Genomic DNA, 20,352 nt, shown 5'->3' on the forward strand with positions numbered 1-20,352 from the left:
TGGATGTTTTATATAATTAAGGATACTTCGATTTATCTTCTTATGAAACTTTTATTATTTTATGCATACATTAAATGGTAGTTTACTTTCTAGGCTAGATTTTGATTAACTTTTTTATGTTAAGTTATGCACTTTCCCTTTTTCTTAGCATTAGAAGATTATACATTTAGGAAAATATATCAAATAAGTTTACAAATAACTGAAGGCCATAAATTATTGACGTATATATCTGATGAATGGGTTAAGATATACTTCCAATAGGACTGTAGATACTTCTAAAATAACATGAAAACCAAGTGGAACCAACAACATTTTATTTCAATACAAATTTTTCTCACTTTAAAGTTTTTAGTGGCAAAACAACATTAAAATGGTTATTGGATTTATTTTCTAAAAGAATAGTATGAGATGTTAGTTGGTCAAGTTTAGTGGAAGCTGGATATTTTAACCATGTTAGTTTTTGTCCTGCGAATGACCACACCGCTATATCAATTTCAATAAGATTTGCAGTACCAATAATCTCTACATCTGTAGCCCATATACCATCTGCGGCCATACCACTTTTGGTGAGATAACTTTCCACGTTATCACCTAAATATCCTGATAAGAGACTGGAGCAAGGTTCTGTTGTCATTTGTTTCACAACCAGATCGCGAACACATACATGTTGACATTCAGAACCTGACATCAAATATGAAATTGTTCAAAAAAAAACAATTTCCATCAGCTTTGCATGCATGTATTTTTAAAGGTACATTATTTTCTTTTCCATTAATAAGATCTTGCATAACTAGTATTTTGAGAGCAAGTTTTTCAGCAATTTTCTGGCGAATATCTTTGGAGGGATGTTTCATTAGGTTGAGGTGGCGTTGAAATTCATCTTTATCACCACATTCTGAAGATAATTCAGACATTTTTGAATAACCTTCTTTTTCAATAAATGGTTTAAGATGATGTTGAGAGTATTTTCTTCGCAATGCGTCATCCCCTTTACTGTTACTTTATAAGCATGTAGAATTTGATAAAATATCAAGAATCTCATATGGTCCCAGTCACGAGAAAGTCATTTTTGCACCTTTCTTATTATCTCTTTTAGGATTTCTCAAAAGTACTTTCAGACCTACACAATACTTTGATGCCGTTGCATGCTTTCTGTCATAGCAATTTTTTGTTTCTTTTGCAAAACAAACTTCATTGTTCATGGCTTTTTCTTCAGTTCCTCTTTTCATTTGTAAAGGTTTTTGTAAAACCTCTTTATCATATACAGGATTATATTCATCATCATTGAGTCTATCTATGTATTTTACATCGATTGGAAGTTAAGGTTGTCGGTTATTCATAAGGAAAAATGGTGAGTACCCCATTGAGTCATTCACTTTAACATGTAAAGCAAAAAGGATTTCATCACTTCAGCTTTAGTCCATTTAGAAAAATAATCAATAAGAACAATCACAAATTTGAATCCATTCGATTCAGGTAATTGAATTAAATCCACACCAACTTGCTTCATTACTTGTTGTTCCACTTTAACAGGTTTTAAAGCAGGAGAAACTTTAAGATTTCTGTTGGAGGTTTTCTGACATCGATCACATTCATTTATACGCTTTGTGATATCCCCCACTATTGAAAGCCAAAAAAATCTTGAAGATATTTGCTTTCTAACAGCACTAATGCCAAGTGACTGGCCAATGCAACAGCTTTCTCTGAAGTTCCTAGACCCTCATGAACTTCTTTAACTATGTTTAGTTGCTCTTCCCGATCTATTACCACAATCACCTACGGGAAACAGAAGTTTGTTTGTAGACATTTAAATAAAAACAATAATTAGAACCAAAAAAATGTTTTAAATGTTAAAATTTTTTTTGAAATTTTGAATTAGTTAAAAAGTTTTTCACACAATGCAAATATTTTTTTTGCAATACATTAATTTGTTGTCTATAAATGCAAAGTTTTTACATTTCTTTTTAAAGTTTGCCTTTTTTTTCCTCTCTCGTTTACATCTTAGATCTCTCAATTACATCTTTATTTTTGCATCTTGAAAATGCCAAAAAAATAAATGTCAAAAACTTTATTTTAAAAAAGTCAGTAAAATAATAACGATAGCAGTAAAATTCCAACGTTGAAATTTTACTGCGCAATAAAATTTTAACGTTGGAATTTTGCTGCGCAGTAAAATTTTAACGGCAGAAAATTAAAAACGCTACACCGGAAGCAGTTTGTTAGCATTAATGGTTACAAATCAAATAACAAACACATAGTTTGTGGCGTTCCCCAGGGTTCTATTATTGGCTCTTTATTGTTTTTGATTTATATCAATGATCTAAATAACTCTGTCCACTCATCAGTTCATTTGTTTGCTGATAATACTAATATCTTTCATATTAAGAAGTCTCATCGTTCCTTGTGTAAAAATATAAACTTAAATCTAAAAGATTTTGTTCATTGGCTAAATGCAAACTTAATTTCTCTGAACTTGGAAAAAACTGAACTAATATTTTTTTTATCTCCAAAACAAAAACTCATATACAACAATCATATAATTAAAATTAAAATTAATAATAGACGTTTATATTCAACACACGTTGTTAAATATCTTGGTATTTTTATAGATTCGAACCTCTCATGGAATTCTCATATAGATGAACTCCGTAAAAAATTTAATCAAGCTAATGGCATGCTTTTATTAATACGCCATTATGTTGATAAAACTACCCTTAAGAATCTGTATTTTTTAATTTTTCAGTCTCATCTCAACTACTGCTGTCAGGTTTGGGGACATATTGGCAACTTTAATATTAATAAATTGTTATCAACTCAGTGTCAATCCATCTGAAATATAAGTTTTCAACTCCGTAATACAGAAGTTTCAAACTTCTTTAAAAAACTTAAAATTCCAATCTTGTCAGCACTAGTTCCCAGGGTTCAGCATTAGTTTGATTTGCTGATCTTCTTTTTGTTTTTGACTCCCTTCATAAAAATTTACCTTCCTCTTTTACAACCTTCTTCACTGAAACTCAATTTATACATTCACATTTAATTAGAAACATCAATAATGGAAAAGTAAATTTACCTCCCTATAAAACTTTGAGGTATGGTAAGTATTCAATTACACATCAGTGCATCAGTGAATGAAATCGAAGTCTTGTGTGCATTGTGAATGAGTTTGCAAAATTAAAACTTCAAAATAATTTATCTTTATTTCTTTATTTAAAACAAAATAAATTTAAACAAATTCTTAAATAAACTTTAAACTTTAATTTTTTACAATTTTTCTTTTTCTTCTAATTTTATACTAATTTTATACTAATTTTATGCTAATTACTATACTAATTTTATACTAATTTTGTAAAAACTTTATTGTTTTTGTCATTATTATTTAATTTTTTCATTACTGCAATTTTTATTATTACTACTATTATTATAATTGTAATTGATACTATTATTTTTGGTGTTACTTTTGCTCTATTAATGAATAAAGTTATTATTGTTGTTATTATTATTATTATTATTAGTATTAGTATTATTATTATTACTATTATTATTATTATTTAAGTAATATATTATTGTAATTATATGATTGTAAACTTTTAGGAAAATAAATATCTTGTCGTTGTTGTTTGTTGTTGTTTATTTTGATTTTTTTTAAATCCTGTTATTTAGTTGTTTCTCAGAAAAAATATTTTTTGAGAGGTTTTATACCTGAAGGTGCTCAAAGTAGTCCTAGTGGTCTTATCACAGAGCACCGCACAATAGCATTGAATTATTAGGTTTACGTCTTTCTTCCTACAAGTATTCGTGGTTCGAAGCCGGCTCTGTGATTGCATATTTTTATATATATTAGACCATTCAAATTGTATACACAAAAAAAAATATTTTTGAATTCTAATTATATCTCTTTATATAATATCCTATCCTCTAATTTGACGTGGTTTGTGGTCAGGAAAATAAGTTAAAAATTATAACCTTAATAAATGTGTTTTAGTGACTGCTCAAGAAGTTATAACATAATATGGTGAGAAAACAGTAAACATTCTTATCCCATAAGTTTGATTGAATATAAATGTAACAACAAGTTTAAGTGTGTTATACAATGTGTTATTAAAGTTTTCACTACAATAATAAATGGTCACTTGCTATTCTGCTTTAAAGTTTTTCTTTAAAGGAATGGTGATGAGCTTTTTGTGGTATTCAACAATTTGAAATATTAACTGCCGTTCAGCATTATCAAGTGTTAGCACATTGTTGAAGTCTATTGCAAACTCAACAGTCGTTGCTCAACACAGTCATTGGTGACTGTCATGCATTTTATTTTTTACAGAATTTAGACAGTCATGGATTTAACCCATAACTGTCTAAATTCTGTAAAAAATTATAACCCATGCAGCTGGATTATAAGTAAGAAAAATTGGTTCAATTTTAAGCGCAGTGAACAGGTTCATTGATCTTTAAGTAACACAATCTGACAAAGTCTTTTCCTGAAAGTGGTCAACTCATTTTGAATCAACTCTTCTGAGATATTTGGAACCAAGTCAGAAAATAATGCAATTCCAATCAAATCATATGTCCTTTCAATTTCGTAATTGCAATATCTGCTACCTTTTGTCAACAGCAAGATATGACTCAAAAGTTTGGATAAGACTCAAAGGTTTGGAGTGGAAACAGTTCTGATGCTCCATACAAAGGTTATTGTATGGAGCATCAGAACTGTTTGGAGCTTTAAGCCAGACTTTTGATTAATTTTTTTATAATGAAAAGAAAGATACAACGAAGATCTTGTAGCTCATATACTGTAAGTTTGAATTGTGTACGGGGAGTGGCAATGGGGCAATCGCACCCCCCCCCCATCCCCCTCTCCCTCCCTTACATTATTTGAAAAAACATTTTTTTGTATTTAGTACTTGTAGCCTTTTATAAAAAAAGCATAAATAACTTGTTGATTGTTTTAAGAACTTATATTATAAATTCTAATTTACGATTTCCCGATATTGCAAAACGGTCAACCACGTTTTCAACATTTACTGTGCACATTAAGTAAGGCCGATCCGACTAGTTTGTTTTCTGTTATTCGAGTTCTCAGTCAATTTTTAATTCTTCGCAAAGTTGAGAAGCTACGGGACACTTACAGGACATGACTTGATAATTTCAAACAACTTGTGAGTGATTGGATATTGCACCTGGTCACACAAATCAAAAACAATAAAAAGATCAGTTGGTAGTGATGTGACTCCTCCCTCATCTTTCATCCTTATACATTTGCACTGCCATAGTTCAAATTCCGATGTAAATTTAGGTGCAGGTAAGTTTTGGATACTATGTCCAAGAATGACGCGATAGGCTTTACTGATTGCAGAATCAGTTTCAACGATATCTTTATGATTCAGTGTAATAATATTTTTTGACATCAAAGCATAGATTTGAAGACATTTAAATTTTAAACTAGAAAAACGTGCATTTATATCCAATATCAACGCATCAAGCAGAGGGATGTAAATTGATTGCCTGTAATATTTTTTATTGTATCTAAAAGTATATTTTCACAACATGTCTGTAATTTTACTATTCTTTTGTAGATAAAACTAACACCTTTTTCAATTATTGTTTTTTCTGCGTCTCTAAAAATTTCCTTAAACATCTCTTTGCAGTTTTCTCTTTTATGTTTTGGAACAATTAACAGGTCTTTAAAGCAATATTTGCTTTATGTAAATCTAAACTTTTTATTGAAAAAACTGACTGAGCCCATTTGGTAAGGAGAAGGCATGTACTGCACAGTCCATAGACATAATAAAACCACTTTCTCTAATTGATAATAATAAAATTCTTGCTTTTGAAGATGATGTTCTGTCATTCCATTTAGACTCAACACTAAACTTCAGCAAAGCATAATGTCTTTCAACTTATCGTGTTTCGCAGAGTGAAAGCAGTTGTGAATTTAGCTTTTATTTTATAATAAAATTTCGTTTTACAGAAGCATAGAGAAAAGCAACAACTTTGCTAATAACTCCCAAACAGTTTCTTATTGCTTGTACGAGCGAACACTTGAATAAAGTTAAATTTAAAACATGGTTGTAACATGGACACCAAACAGCATTTGACGCAACTTGTCGAATTTTAAATTCCGCTCTTTTTTGTAATGACGAAATAACATTATAACCAACTGTTCTCACACCGATACATTTTTTTAAAGAAAGGTGTATCTTTTTTCCGACATGTTTATAGCGGATTAACCAATAACTTTGCCGTCAAGAATAGGTTCATTGCAAACAGATGCATTACTTTTAGTTTGATGATTTTGATTGTGAAAATCAACAAATCCAACAAAATGTTCTCGAACTGATTTATTAGGCATCAAATATAGTAATATTGTTGTCATTTGTGACTGATGTGATGCATCAGTTGTTTGATCAAATACAATAGCACAATAATTTGATTCTCTAGATAACACGACTCACAATTTGTTCACATATTTCTTCTCCACAGCATTCTATTAAAGCATTTAGGGTAGTTTTGCTAATGTATGTTGCAGAAGCTTTAGCTGTTTTCAAATGATTTTCTAAATTTAAATCGCCACAGTTTACTCTAAATTTTAGTAACTCTGGAAAATTACCTTCATTTGCCATCACATCAGAAGTCTATGTCTAATAAGTTGCCATCATCTTTGTGGCCTCTAAAAAGAATATTTAGCCTTCCTAAAAATCTAATTGTTTAAAAATAGGTGTCAATTGTTGACAATTTTCTGAAGCCGTTGAACGTTTACTCTGTTTACAATATCCATTGCTGGTTTATTATAGTTTTTTAAAAAACACTTTCCTGCTTCAACAGCTTTCTTGTGATATGTTGCTTTTTCGTCACTTGTAAGATCTCCGTCCTTGCAAAACAGCTTATCAAACCTGTAATGGTTTCTTAACTAGCATCTGAAGTGTAACTTGTTTGTGAGATCCTGCAGTCCAATTTTATGAAAATAATGCACAATTTTTGGAGTATAGCCCCTTTTTCTAACTGAATATACTAACCATTCGTATTTTTCCAGATGAGAATTATTTCCTTGATTATTTTTCTTAATGTGAACTGAATGCGGCATTTTATAGTCAGTTGATGGTTTCCATGGCAATTCTAACAGTTTTTTTATAGTTATTTCTATAAATAGTTGTACCGACAAAGTTTCCAGTCGTTTTCTGCCTTTCTCCGTTTATGTCTTTGTCTTGTAGTTCTGATTTCTCAAGTTCAACATGTTGAATAGCAATACTAGTACTAATTTCCGGTGGTGGTTATTTAGAAGCGGTTTTTTTTTTGGTGGTGCTGATGCGGTTTTGAGTTCATTCGTTTTTTTATTGCAAACTGATATTAAACTAATATTGCAAAATTGTTTAAAAATGAAAGTTTTTATTTTTTATTTTAAGTGTAGTTTAAGTAAATAACATTTGATCAAAAACTTTACTTCAACATCTTTCAATATACCCAAATTAATCGCTGTTACCTGCTGAATAAAAAGCACTGGTTTCTAGCAAAAAAAACTATTACATTAGTTTAACAGGTTTGTTTTAGGTAAATTATTTTTTTAAGATTATTAAAAACGATAAGATTAACGGAAATAATTGTAAAGATAATTATTTAAAAGAATTTTAGAGAACAAGACAGAAAAAAGCTGAAAAACATTAAAAAAATAGTCTGTTGCGAAACCAAAAACCTTTATGAATATTTTTAAATTTCGGCTATCCCTAACGTTCAGTTTATTATGTCACTTTGAATATACTTGAAGCAAATATTACTAATTTCAAATTAATAATAAAATATTAAATTGTGTCATTAATAAAAACTAAAAGGAAAGTAAAATAATAAAAAGAAAATGTTTTATTTGCAAAAATAAAAACCATGGTAACTCCATGGTAAGTAATGAAATAAAAAGAATTTAGAATTTAGAAATTTCTATAAATTTATTTTCGATTTAACTTTAAACGTACTATTTAAAAGTGATTGAATTAAGTTGTGAAGCGCAAATTTTAAACCGGACTACTGATATACCAATGTATGACGTCATTTCATAGTTACACTGGTTAAAGAAGTTTATTTAGAATTAAAGATTAAAATTAAAAATTAAAGAGTAATATGTATAAGTATAAGAGCCTGCTACCGCAAAGGAGTACCGCTACAAGACTGAGAGTTTGTGGTTTGAGAGCAATCTTTTCTTTCATTATTCTTTATTTTTTTCTTTTTTTCGTAAAAGCCGTATGCTATAAAGATAAGCAAAACGAGTAAGCACTTGCTGAATTTAACTATTTGCGATACTATTCCTTTTTTTTGTTTTCGGCACTATTCATTAAGTTCATTTGCGACTATTCCTTTTTTTTTGTTTTTGACAATATTGATTAAATTCATTTGCGACACTATTTCTTTTTTTATTGTGACACTAGGTTTTTTTAATAAATTCGACACTATTCCGAAGTTCATTTTTCGGCACTATTCAAAGTTCATTATTACGCACTAATTTGCTTAAAGATTATGTTTGACTCTAACTTTGTATAGTTCTTTCATAGTTTTCTTGTCTTTTTATGCATTTAATGCAAGTGATTTATTGATTAAAAATAACATTATAATCAAAGTTATAATTACAATAAAATTATTTCTTGTTGACAAGAATTTAATAAGGTAGTAATTGCACCGGTGTGAACACCAGTGTTTAAACTTGTTGTGTCAAAACAAAGAACTGCCAATCTGGAACATCTTTCCATTTTTTCAATACTTTAACAACCGAGTTTCCTATAAACTTACCAGTACCCACGGAAAGTTTAGAAATGACCAACAGTTTTTCAACATTGAAATCTGACATAATAATTGGCATCCTGTCAGCATGTGTCGGGTAGAATTTTACTTTCAAAATGGGCAATGAGGGGGGGGGGTGTCACAAACGTTTCTTGAATGTTTTAAGGTATAAATTTTATAATTGTTTTATGAGCTCTGTGTATTGAGCTTACAGATACAGTCTTGTATGTCAATCCCAATAGCATTGAGGACTAGCACAAGAATGTACATAGCCTGAGCCGATGTAGTTTTTGTACGATCAAGAAAATAATGAGCAACTCCTCATAACCAGTTTCTTTACATTCTGAATGTGAACTTTTTTCAACCGATATAAATTTTTTTGTTCTTTTTATTACATTTTAAATAAGCATTTCATTACAATATTTAAAATACAAATATATAATAATAAAAAAAGATATATATATGATGATCGTTCTTAAAAAGATAAAAGAACGCGGGGACTCGTAGAAGATCATACAGTCTTGTCGTCGAGTACCGCTAAGAAATGTTCGTGTTAATATTTATAAGATATTTACAAGATAAAAAATAAGTAACTAACTAAGAAACTTAAAGTATTCAGTTATAAATACAAAATGCGTTATATTTATTTTATATGTAGATTACAATTGGTAATGATACTTATATGATTTTTATAAATTCATGTTTAAATTAGAGTAAAAAGGAAGATCACTAAAAAAAAATCAGATATATATTGTTAAATCTTCGATTGTAAAAATGAGTTCTTTAAGCTTTCGTTTAAAAAAAAAGTAGTTACTTTGACGAATAAAATCCTCAGTAAAATTTTTTAAAACTATTTTATTCCAAGAGAATGGTTCACGATAATCAATACAAAATTAGACCTGTTAATTGTTTCAAAACATAAAAGAGAAAACTGCAAAGAGATGTTTAAGGAAATTTTTAGAGACGCAGAAAAAACAATAATTGAAAAAGGTGTTAGTTTTATCTACAAAAGAATAGTACAATTACAGACATGTTGTGAAAATATACTTTTAGATACAATAAAAAATATTACAGGCAATCAATTTACATCCCTCTGCTTGATGCGTTGATATTGGATATAAATACACGTTTTTCTAGTTTAAAATTTAAATGTCTTCAAATCTATGCTTTGATGTCAAAAAATATTATTACACTGAATCATAAAGATATCGTTGAAACTGATTCTGCAATCAGTAAAGCCTATCGCGTCATTCTTGGACATAGTATCCAAAACTTACCTGCACCTAAATTTACATCGGAATTTAAACTATGGCAGTGCAAATGTATAAGGATGAAAGATGAGGGAGGAGTCACATCACTACCAACTGATCTTTTTATTGTTTTTGATTTGTGTGACCAGGTGCAATATCCAATCACTCACAAGTTGTTTGAAATTATCAAGTCATGTCCTGTAAGTATCCCGTAGCTTCTCAACCTTGCGAAGAATTAAAAATTGGCTGAGAACTCGAATGACAGAAAACAAACTAGTCGGATCGGCCTTACTTAATGTGCACAGTAAATGTTGAAAACGTGGTTGACCGTTTTGCAATATCGGGAAATCGTAAATTAGAATTTATAATATAAGTTCTTAAAACAATCAACAAGTTATTTATGCTTTTTTTATAAAAGGCTACAAGTACTAAATACAAAAAAATGTTTTTTCAAATAATGTAAGGGAGGGAGAGGGGGTAGTGTGTGTGGGATAGGGGGTGCGATTGCCCCATTGCCACTCCCCCTCCCTATGGATCCGGCCTTGCCTGGATATCATTCAACTGACACTAATCGCACTGGGTGAAAATGATGATGCAACTTGTTTCAGGCCTCCAAGTGCCCATCATCGTGCCAGATGGATGGAAAAAGGAATATACTGTCTTAAAATCTATTTGTTCCGTACACAATTCAAACTTACAGTATATGAGCTACAAGGTCTTCGTTGTATCTTTCTTTTCATTATAAAAATTTATGCAAAAGTCTGGCTTAAAGCTCCAAACAGTTCTGATGCTCCATACAATAACCTTTATATGGAGCATCAGAACTGTTTCCACTCCAAACCTTTGAGTCTTATCCAAACTTTTGAGTCATATCTTGCTGTTGACAAAAGGTAGCAGATATTGCAATTACGAAATTGAAAGGACATATGATTTGATTGGAATTGCATTATTTTCTGACTTGGTTCCAAATAGCCAGAAAGAGGCTATGGTTATTGCTCTGAAGAATTTACCAACGAAAACTGATCTCAGAAGAGTTGATTCAAAATGAGTTGACCACTTTCAGGAAAAGACTTTGTCAGATTGTGTTACTTAAAGATCAATGAACCTGTTCACTGCGCTTAAAATTGAACCAATTTTTCTTACTTATAATCCAACTGCATGGGTTATAATTTTTTACAGAATTTAGACAGTCATGGGTTAAATACATGACTGTCCAAATTCTGTAAAAAATAAAATGCATGACAGTCACCAATGACTGTGCTGAGCAACGACTGTTGAGTTTGCAACAGACTTCAACAATGTGCTAACACTTGATGAAGCTGAACGGCAGTTAATATTTCAGATTGTTGAATACCACAAAAAGCTTATCACCATTCCATTAAAGAAAAACTTTAAAGCAGATTAGCAAGTTTTCGTTTTTGTTATAACTTTTGAGCAGTCACTAAAACACATTTATTAAGCTTATAATTTTTAACTTATTTTCCTGACCACAAACAACATCAAGCTAGAGGATAGGATATTATACAAAGAGATTTAATTAGAATTCAAAAATTATTTTTTTTGTGCATACATTTTTTGAATCGGTCTAGTATATATATATATATATATATATATATATATATATATATATATATATATATATATATATATATATATATATATATATATATATATATATATATATATATATATATATATATATATATATATATATATATATATATATATATATACACACACACACACACACACATATATACATATTTATACATGCATAATTGGTAAGGAAAGAGGCGTAAACTTTCTAGTTACATTCTGCGATAAGACTGCGGTAGTGGTGTAGTGGTAGAGCGCTCGCTTCATAAGCGAGAGGTTCCAAGCTCGATTCCCACCACGTCCCTGGTAGTACCGCGCTCATCTTGTTTCTCCGCGCAGCGGCCTTGTTCGTCAAGGTTCGTGTTTCGGAGTTATAGAGTTGAGAGAGGGTGATAACCACAAGTAGCCTCCTCATCTGTAGTGGCCTTCTCGGCTTTGGGGAGGTAAATTATTTAAAAAAAAAAAAAAAGACCGTAAGGATTTATCACAGAACACTACAGAATAAGACGTTTTATGTGATAAGACCGTAGGGACTATCGCTGATGTCACACTAGAATAGGGAAAACATGCAAGAGAGCGTGCATAAATCATATTGTTGTTTATTTCTCTCCTCCGGCGTCTGCCTTGTAGAGATATTAATAATGAATACAATGGCATTAATTACAAGACGGTCCACTGTTCCATTACTAAGTCACATATAAAACTCACAAGAGTTAAATACTTAATATAAAAAAAATGAAGACCTCACATACACAAAAAAAACAGAAACGAAAATGAAATAAAATCAAAAAACAAAACAAATAAAAAAAACAACAAGAAAAACATGAAAAGCAAGATTCGAAAATAATCGAAAAAGTTCCAAAAATAATCTGGGCATTTTAGTTTAGAAAAAGATTGTTGTTTATATCTATTTAAATTCTAATGCATACATCGACTATATATCTATATACATATATCTATTTTAATTTTAATGCATACATCGACTAAAGGTTTCGGTTGGCGCAGGTGGCACCGAGATAAACTTACGCTTTTTCCTTTACGTTACGTTTTTTCCATTGTTTATTGTGGTGCTATTAAAATATCATTTTTTTAATATAACTTTTCTTTTTTCAATTAAGAAGTTTCTTAAAACATAATGATACTATACAAAAGCGTATCAAAATATAAATAAAACTATATTTTTTTCTTGGGGGATTTTTACTAGCGTGCTTTTTTCCTAGAACCTTAAAACAATATAATTTAACTAAAATTTAGTAACAAGTGCACACGCTTTTTTGAGAGCCCGCGCGTGTAATTTAAAACAAAAAAGAAAAAAACAAAAATTTATAAATAAGTAAACATAAATACATTAATTTACAATTCGTTGTTTTGAGTGACGTACAAAAAATTTAGAAAAGAGTAAAATTTTGAAAAACAAGCGTATAATATACTCGATATTTTTTTAAACTAATTTCTTTAAAAAAAATAAAAATTTAAAAAAATAATATTAACATTTATTCTACTTGCTTCAAACTTATACGACATTTTTAAGAGAAAGAGTTTACAGAATGCAGTTCATGCGTGTCTTTTAAGCAGGTATTGCGTTTAAGCGAATGAGTGGTGTTCCGGTTATCATTGTTAACAGAGTATTTCTTTTCTGCGGAATGCTCTTTTGAACTTATACGATGATTGGTGCCAAACGATCCCAAAGAAAAAAACAAATTGTGATTGTTTTTTGAGCGTATTGACAATGACGATTGTTTGAGATCTGCCAAATGTGACGAGTATCCATTCACAATCCACTATATTAAAAAACGAAAACAAAAAGGATGAAACGTCATTGATGACAATTTAACGCAAATACATATAAGATAGTTACATGGTATTAAATCTTTTTTTTCAATTTCAAAGTAATGTCAATTCCTTACCTTTAATGCCTATTCTATATTTTTCATTAGAAACCATCAGATTAAAAAAAGGTATCAATATGTACAATGGTATAAAATAATGTTTTTGTAAACAACTTAAAACATGTACTTCTCTAACTCATACATTTTCTATACATAACTCATACTTTTCTAACGTAGGGTAAAGTGATATTTCTAGAAACACCTTAGTAATGATGGGTTTACTATCGATCTCGTAAAGAGTACCAGAAAAGAAAAAAATTGTAAATCTACAAACAGAATCGTGAAGCAGCTATGAATATGCTATAAATCTATAAACAACTAAAAAATCTATAAAACCTTTTAAACTTTTTTTTAACTAGTTGGCATCATCATATTAAAGTTGGATGGCCATTATATACCTTATACTGCTGATTTAGGTAAGCAGTGTGATGTCATTTTGAAATAGCCTGTTGCCGGGGGCTTCAGTACATACATTGACAGACAAATAGTCTGACTCGCAGCGGAGTGCTGCTACATCGAATGAGGGTTCGGGATGGGACAGCAATCTCTTCATTCGTTATTCATTTAAAAAAAAAAAAAAGCCGTATCGTTTTAGATACGGTACAAAAAAAAGAGCAAGTGCTAACATAAATATGCTATATATATATATATATATATATATATATATATATATATATATATATATATATATATATATATATATATATATATATATATATATATATATATATATATACACATTATTAAAGAGATGACAAAAAACACATTTTATATTTACGGAAATGACATAGCAGCAAAAAATGAACTTTTACTTATATTAACACAAAATAATATTTTTTTCAAATCGAAAAAAGTCTCCCCACCAGTGCAAATGAAAATTTGGTTCCAGCAGGCTGAAAATACCATTAGAGTTCTTTTTGTTACTTGATCTATATAATTATAGATTATGTTTTGTTCTTTTGGTAAAAATTTGTTTATTTCCCAATGGACTCTTTATAACCTTTAAATGTTTTCTTCACTTTTTATTTTGAAAAAATTTTTTGCGCGACATTTTTTGAACATGTTACTATTTTTTGATCATTGAGAAAATTTACAGCTTCTTGTCAACTTTTTAAAATTATTGCTTTATCTTTCAAGATGATATCTTTACAGTTTTTTTAATTTTAATCAAGTACATCCTCCTCTTTTAAGAACCACATTTCACTTTTTAAGTCAACAGATTTTTTTGTATTTTCAGACTGCTGGGACCAAATTTTCATCTGCGCTGGTGGGGGAATTTTTTATTGATTTGGTAAAAAGTATTAATATTTTCTGTAAATCCAAGTAAAAGTACATCTATTAACAATATGCCATTTCCGAAAAAATGAAATGTGCTTCTTAGCCATACGTCTAATATATATATATACACACATATATATATATATATATATATATATATATATATATATATATATATATATATATATATATATATCAGCGAGAATGGCGGTTGTAACATTTGACGCTGTTTAAGGTATTAAAAATGAATTAAAAAATGGAAATGACTTAAAATTTTTTAGAAATGTGAAACACTATCATATAATTTAGTATGCAAAAGTTACAACATTAAAGTTAGATATAATGCAGCAAACAGCATGGTAAAAAAAATCATTTGTGTGTATTTAGCGCATATTGATATTATTATATACTGAGTTTCATAGTTTTTACTTGAGGTTTTACATCCATTTTTATGTTTTTTTGTCATGACAATTGTAACAGTGATGGTCGTAACGAAAAATGTAATATTAAAAAACAACAAATAAAACGACCTAACCAATGATGTAGGAAAAAAAGTATAAATGATTTTTAATATTTAAAACCGTGTAAATTATGTTAAAAAAATGTTAAAATATCATTTTCTAAGTTATCAATTATGGTATTACGATACGATTTTTAACGCTAAACAACAAGACTTTAAATAAACGTCAAAACACATTTTTACAACCCTTACACCTTTAAAACCATGTTATGGTATGATAAAATAATTTTTTTGCTTAAAAGTATTTTTAAATGATTAAAATTAAGAGTTGCAGAGTTTAGTACAGTAAAATGAGGTGACTTTGGTCTGGTAGGTGACTGGCTAATTTATAAAAAATAGTTTTAACTTTTAAAAACTACTTTGTACTTTTGCGACTTTTTCCAAATTTTATCTCAAAAGTAAAGTTATTCTGTTTATTTATTACTTAGATTAATTGTAGTTTGCGGAAATAATTTATATTTATATAAATAATATAAGGATATAATTTTTTCTTTGTTTATTTGAGTGTGCTGTGATGTTATAACTAATAGTAAATTTAAATAGGATGAGTTTTGTACAATAGTTGTCAAATTTATAATTCCTCTAATTAAAAATAACTTTAAGTAAAATTTATGGGGGTAAAATTATGGCTTTGGCCACAACTTGGGGTGACTTTAACCTGAGTGAAAAAATGTAGTTATTTGATTTTCAATGTTATATTTTTGATTTATTTTTCAGAAAATATTGTCTATAGATATAATTTTATTGGTTTAACTTTAGCTTTTCGGACAAAATATTAATTAATAATCATACTTATATCAAAGAAAACATGCCAAGAACATATAAATGTGTTACTGGGAGTCGTGATTATATTCCATACACCCAGGACACATTAATCAAATGTTAAAAAGAAGTAAGAAGTGGTAATTGGTAAGTGGTAATTTAACACAAACAGATGCTTGCTTAACCTTTAAAACTCCTCTATCAACAATAAAGAATAAACTGAAAGGTATACATAATGAAAAAACAGGTGGTTACACAATATTTAGTGAAATTGAATAAATTTTTGCAAACTATGCTATAACTATGTCTTCTTTTGGATTCCCAGTTGACTGTTATGATTTATGAAGTATTGTGAAGTCTTATGCAGACCGTAAAGGAATGTTTATTAGGCAATTTGCAGGAAGTATGTCTGTTGTTAAATGGGAAAAATCATTCCTTAATAGATATAAACAATTAAGAGTTAGATTTGCATGTAACATTAAAAAAAAAGAGAGTGGAAGTAGGTACTGTTATCATTAACAACTTTTTTGATAACATCATTCTTGAACTGGCAGGGGTTCCTCCATCAAAAATTTGGAATTACGATGAAACTAATTTAACCCATGACCCTGGTAATAAACTAGTAATAACAAAGCAAAGATCAAAATATCCTGAGAGGATAATTAATTCAACAAAGTATGCTACATCTTTGATGTATTGTGGTAATGCAAAAGGGCCTATCCTTTCTACATATTTTGTATATAAAGCAGATTCGATGTAGACAATTTAGACAGAAAAGTGGATGGTTTGATTCCAGTTGTTCTAAAGATTGGTTTGAATCTTTATTGTTACCTGAACTAAAAAAACTTCTGGAAAACATGTTCTAATTGGAGACAATTTGTCATCATATTTAAATACATATGTACTGTCTTTGTGTGAAGAAAATAACATCAAGTTTATTGCACTTCTTCTAACTCCATGCATTTAATGCAGCCATTGGATGTTGCATATTTTTGACCAATGAAAGCTTAGTGGAGAAAAATATTAACAACTTGGAAGGAGAGTGGCAAAGGATGTAAAGCTCCTTCCCTTCCAAAAGATCAGTTTCTAGCATTGCTTAAATGTCTCATAAAAAAAATTGAAGAACCTGGTTGTGAAAGTATGAAGGCAGGCTTCAGAAAAATCGGATTATATCCACTTGATCGAAAACAGATACTAGATAGACATCCTAAACGAACATTTACAAATGAAGATGTCACTGTAGAAATAGGTTCTCTTGTCAGTGGTTCTTTCATGCAACATTTAGTTGAAGTTGTTTAAGTTATGACCATATACCCCCTAATAAAAATCAACATAAAGCCTCCGTTGTCCCAGGAAAAAGTGTATCATAAATTGATGTAGTTAATATGCAAGCAGCTATAAATACAAATAAGACAAAGAAAAAAATAACTGTTGTAAAAAAACCAAGGTATCCACTCTTGAATATCAAATAATTACAGATAATCTTTTATATTATATATTAATCTTTTATAATTAAATTTTGAAAAAAAAAGATTTTAAATTTGGCCAAAGTCACCTCATTTTACGGTATGTGTTTTCATAACTGTTTTGCTTTCTTTTTTTTCCCTCCTTCTTGCGGAACTGCATATATATATATATATATATACATATATATATATATATATATATATATATATATATATATATATATATATATATATATATATATATATATATATATATATATATAAATGCGGTAGTGGTGTAGTGGTAAGAGCGCTCGCTTTGTAAGCGAGAGGTTCGGAGTTCGACTCCCACCACTTCCCAGGAAGTACCGCGCTCAACTTAGTTTCTTCGCGCAGCGGCCTTGCTCGGCAAGGTTTGTGTTTCGGAGTTAAAGAGTTGAGAGAGGGTTGCACCACAAATAATAACTAAAAAAAAATAAAAAATAAAAAACACAAAAAAATGACTGTAGTGGTCCTTGACTGTAGTGGCCCCCATCGGGCCTTGGGGAGGTGAATAATCTAAAAAAAAAAAAAATAAAAAAAAAATATATATATATATAAGGGTGTGTCATAAAGCAACATTTTTTGAAAATGTCTGATGATACCCCCTAAATGTGTTCTATGTGATAAGTTAATACTAAATTTAAAAAATTTTTAAATAAAAATTTTTTTTTAGGGGTTGCTCTTAAGCATCAGATGGGTCCCTAATATTTTGAAAAAAAAAATTCCTTAAAAGCATTGGGTCTCAAAAGAAGTGCAATTTTATAAAAATTTCAAAAATAATAATCACTTTATATAAAGAATACTAGTTTAAGTTTTATGGCTTAAAACTATCGTTTTTAACAAAAAATAAAGTACATATATTCATAGTTTTTTTAAAAATTATGAAAATATGTTTTTAAAATTGTGTTTCCATAAATTTTTTTCATTATTTTTGAAATTTTTATACATGATACGCTTTTAAAGAATTTTTTTTTTCAAAATATTAGGGACCCGTCTGATGTTTAAGGGTCTTGAGCAACCCCTAAAATTTTTATCAAATTTAGTATTAAATTATTACAAAGAACACATTTAGGGGGTACCATCAGACATTTTCAAAAAATATTGCTTTACGACACACCCTAATATATATATATATATATATATATATATATATATATATATATATATATATATATATATATATATATATATATATATATATATACACGGTGTGTCCCAAAAATAACCGAACTTCATATCTAAATCATATAACATGCAGCGCCATCCATCGATAATTTGCAGCATGAAAAAGATACAATCATCCTCTTTCAAACGCACCTACATTCATGTAAATCGGATGACAGATGTGAAAGTTACAGCCATTTCAATAAAAGAAAAACGTGTCCTAATGTTACAAAACGAAAATGGAACAAAGAGCGAATATAAAACTTTGTGTTAAACTTGAAAAAAAATTTGCTGAGACATATAAATTGAAGAAAAAAGTTTATGGTGATGATTGCATGAGTCATACTCAAGTTTATACGTAGTTTACATGATTTAAAAATGATCATGAGGATTTAAATGACGATCTGAGGCCAGGTCGTCCAGAAGCTAGTAATCGTGCTGAATTGGTGGAAAAAGTCTGTGAAATCATTGGTATCGATGCAAATTTTACTACAAGAATGTTGGCTGAGGAATTAAATACAAGTAAAAACACTATTTGGAGAATTTTAACTCAAGATTTGGGTAAAAGAAAGGTATGTGCACGTTTTGTTCCACATAAATTAAATGAAGACCAAAAAATCGCTTGGGTGGAGCATTGCAAAGACATGGTTGAAACTGTTGAAAACGATCCAGATTTTCTTGATTCAATCATAACTGGTGATGAGTCATGGTGCTTTAAATATGACCCTGAAACTAAGCGTCAATCTGCTGAATGGAAGTCCAAAGGCAAGCAAAAACCAAAATAATTGCGTTTCCAGAAGTCTCAAATCAAGACAATGTTGATTAATTTTTATGATTCGAAGGGTATTGTCCACAAGGAATTTGTTCCAGAAGGTCGAACTGTTAATGGAGAATACCATTTAGGTGTTTTAGATCTTTGCCTAACTTTGCATAATGCGAATATAATGGCAATCGGACAGTAGACATTAGATAAAAGCGGGTAAGATATTTTAGGATATATATATATAAATATATGTATATATATATATATATATATATATATATATATATATATATATATATATATATATATATATATATATATATATATATATTTATTTATTTATTTATTTACATAAAATGAATAAAAACGACTTTTGATGGAACTCTGAGTTTCATGCCTTTCGGCAATCATCAGCCATTGTGTATTTTGTCACTTAAAAACCGTTTAAAAATTAAATTAAAATTACGGTGGAACAAGTTCTAATGTTACAAAAACAAAACAAAACAAAAAGATGTCAAAGGTTGATATATGATAATATATGAAATTTCTTGCAATACAAAGATTACAAACTTTTGATGCTTGATTTTAGGGCTTACATCGTGCTATTATTTTCCATGTAACAACAGGTTTTATATTTTTTGATTTTAGTTCCCATATTTCTTTGGAAAGTTCAGTGTCATTTTTATACTTTGGTACATTGAAAGATTTAAGATGGTTGGCATATCTTAATTAAAATGTGGTTTCACTTATACCGAAATAAACTTTATCTTTGAATTGAGGATCTCAAGAACTTACAGTGGCTTGGTACACGACATTGTTAGAAATGCATTGGTTATTTAACGGACAAATTTTTTTGTCTATGCAGTTGCATTTTTTTGATGTTTTA

At 29.2% G+C, this 20,352-nt stretch overlaps 1 protein-coding gene across 10 annotated transcripts in view; it reads right to left on the minus strand.

Annotated features, from left to right (window-relative positions):
- Nucleotides 1-12,913: 12,913 nt before the first annotated feature.
- LOC100202951 (membrane-associated phosphatidylinositol transfer protein 2) overlaps nucleotides 12,914-20,352 on the minus strand; it is a 64,234-nt gene continuing 56,795 nt past the window's right edge. For all 10 annotated transcript variants that reach the window (XM_065807382.1, XM_065807374.1, XM_065807377.1 and 7 more), the window contains one exon: nucleotides 12,914-13,384. In XM_065807382.1, coding sequence (XP_065663454.1) covers nucleotides 13,130-13,384 — 255 coding nt within the window. In that variant the 3' untranslated portion in view covers nucleotides 12,914-13,129. The remainder of the gene's footprint in view (nucleotides 13,385-20,352) is intronic.

This window comes from Hydra vulgaris, chromosome 10 (genome assembly GCF_038396675.1).
Source record: "Hydra vulgaris chromosome 10, alternate assembly HydraT2T_AEP".
NCBI lineage: Eukaryota > Metazoa > Cnidaria > Hydrozoa > Anthoathecata > Hydridae > Hydra > Hydra vulgaris.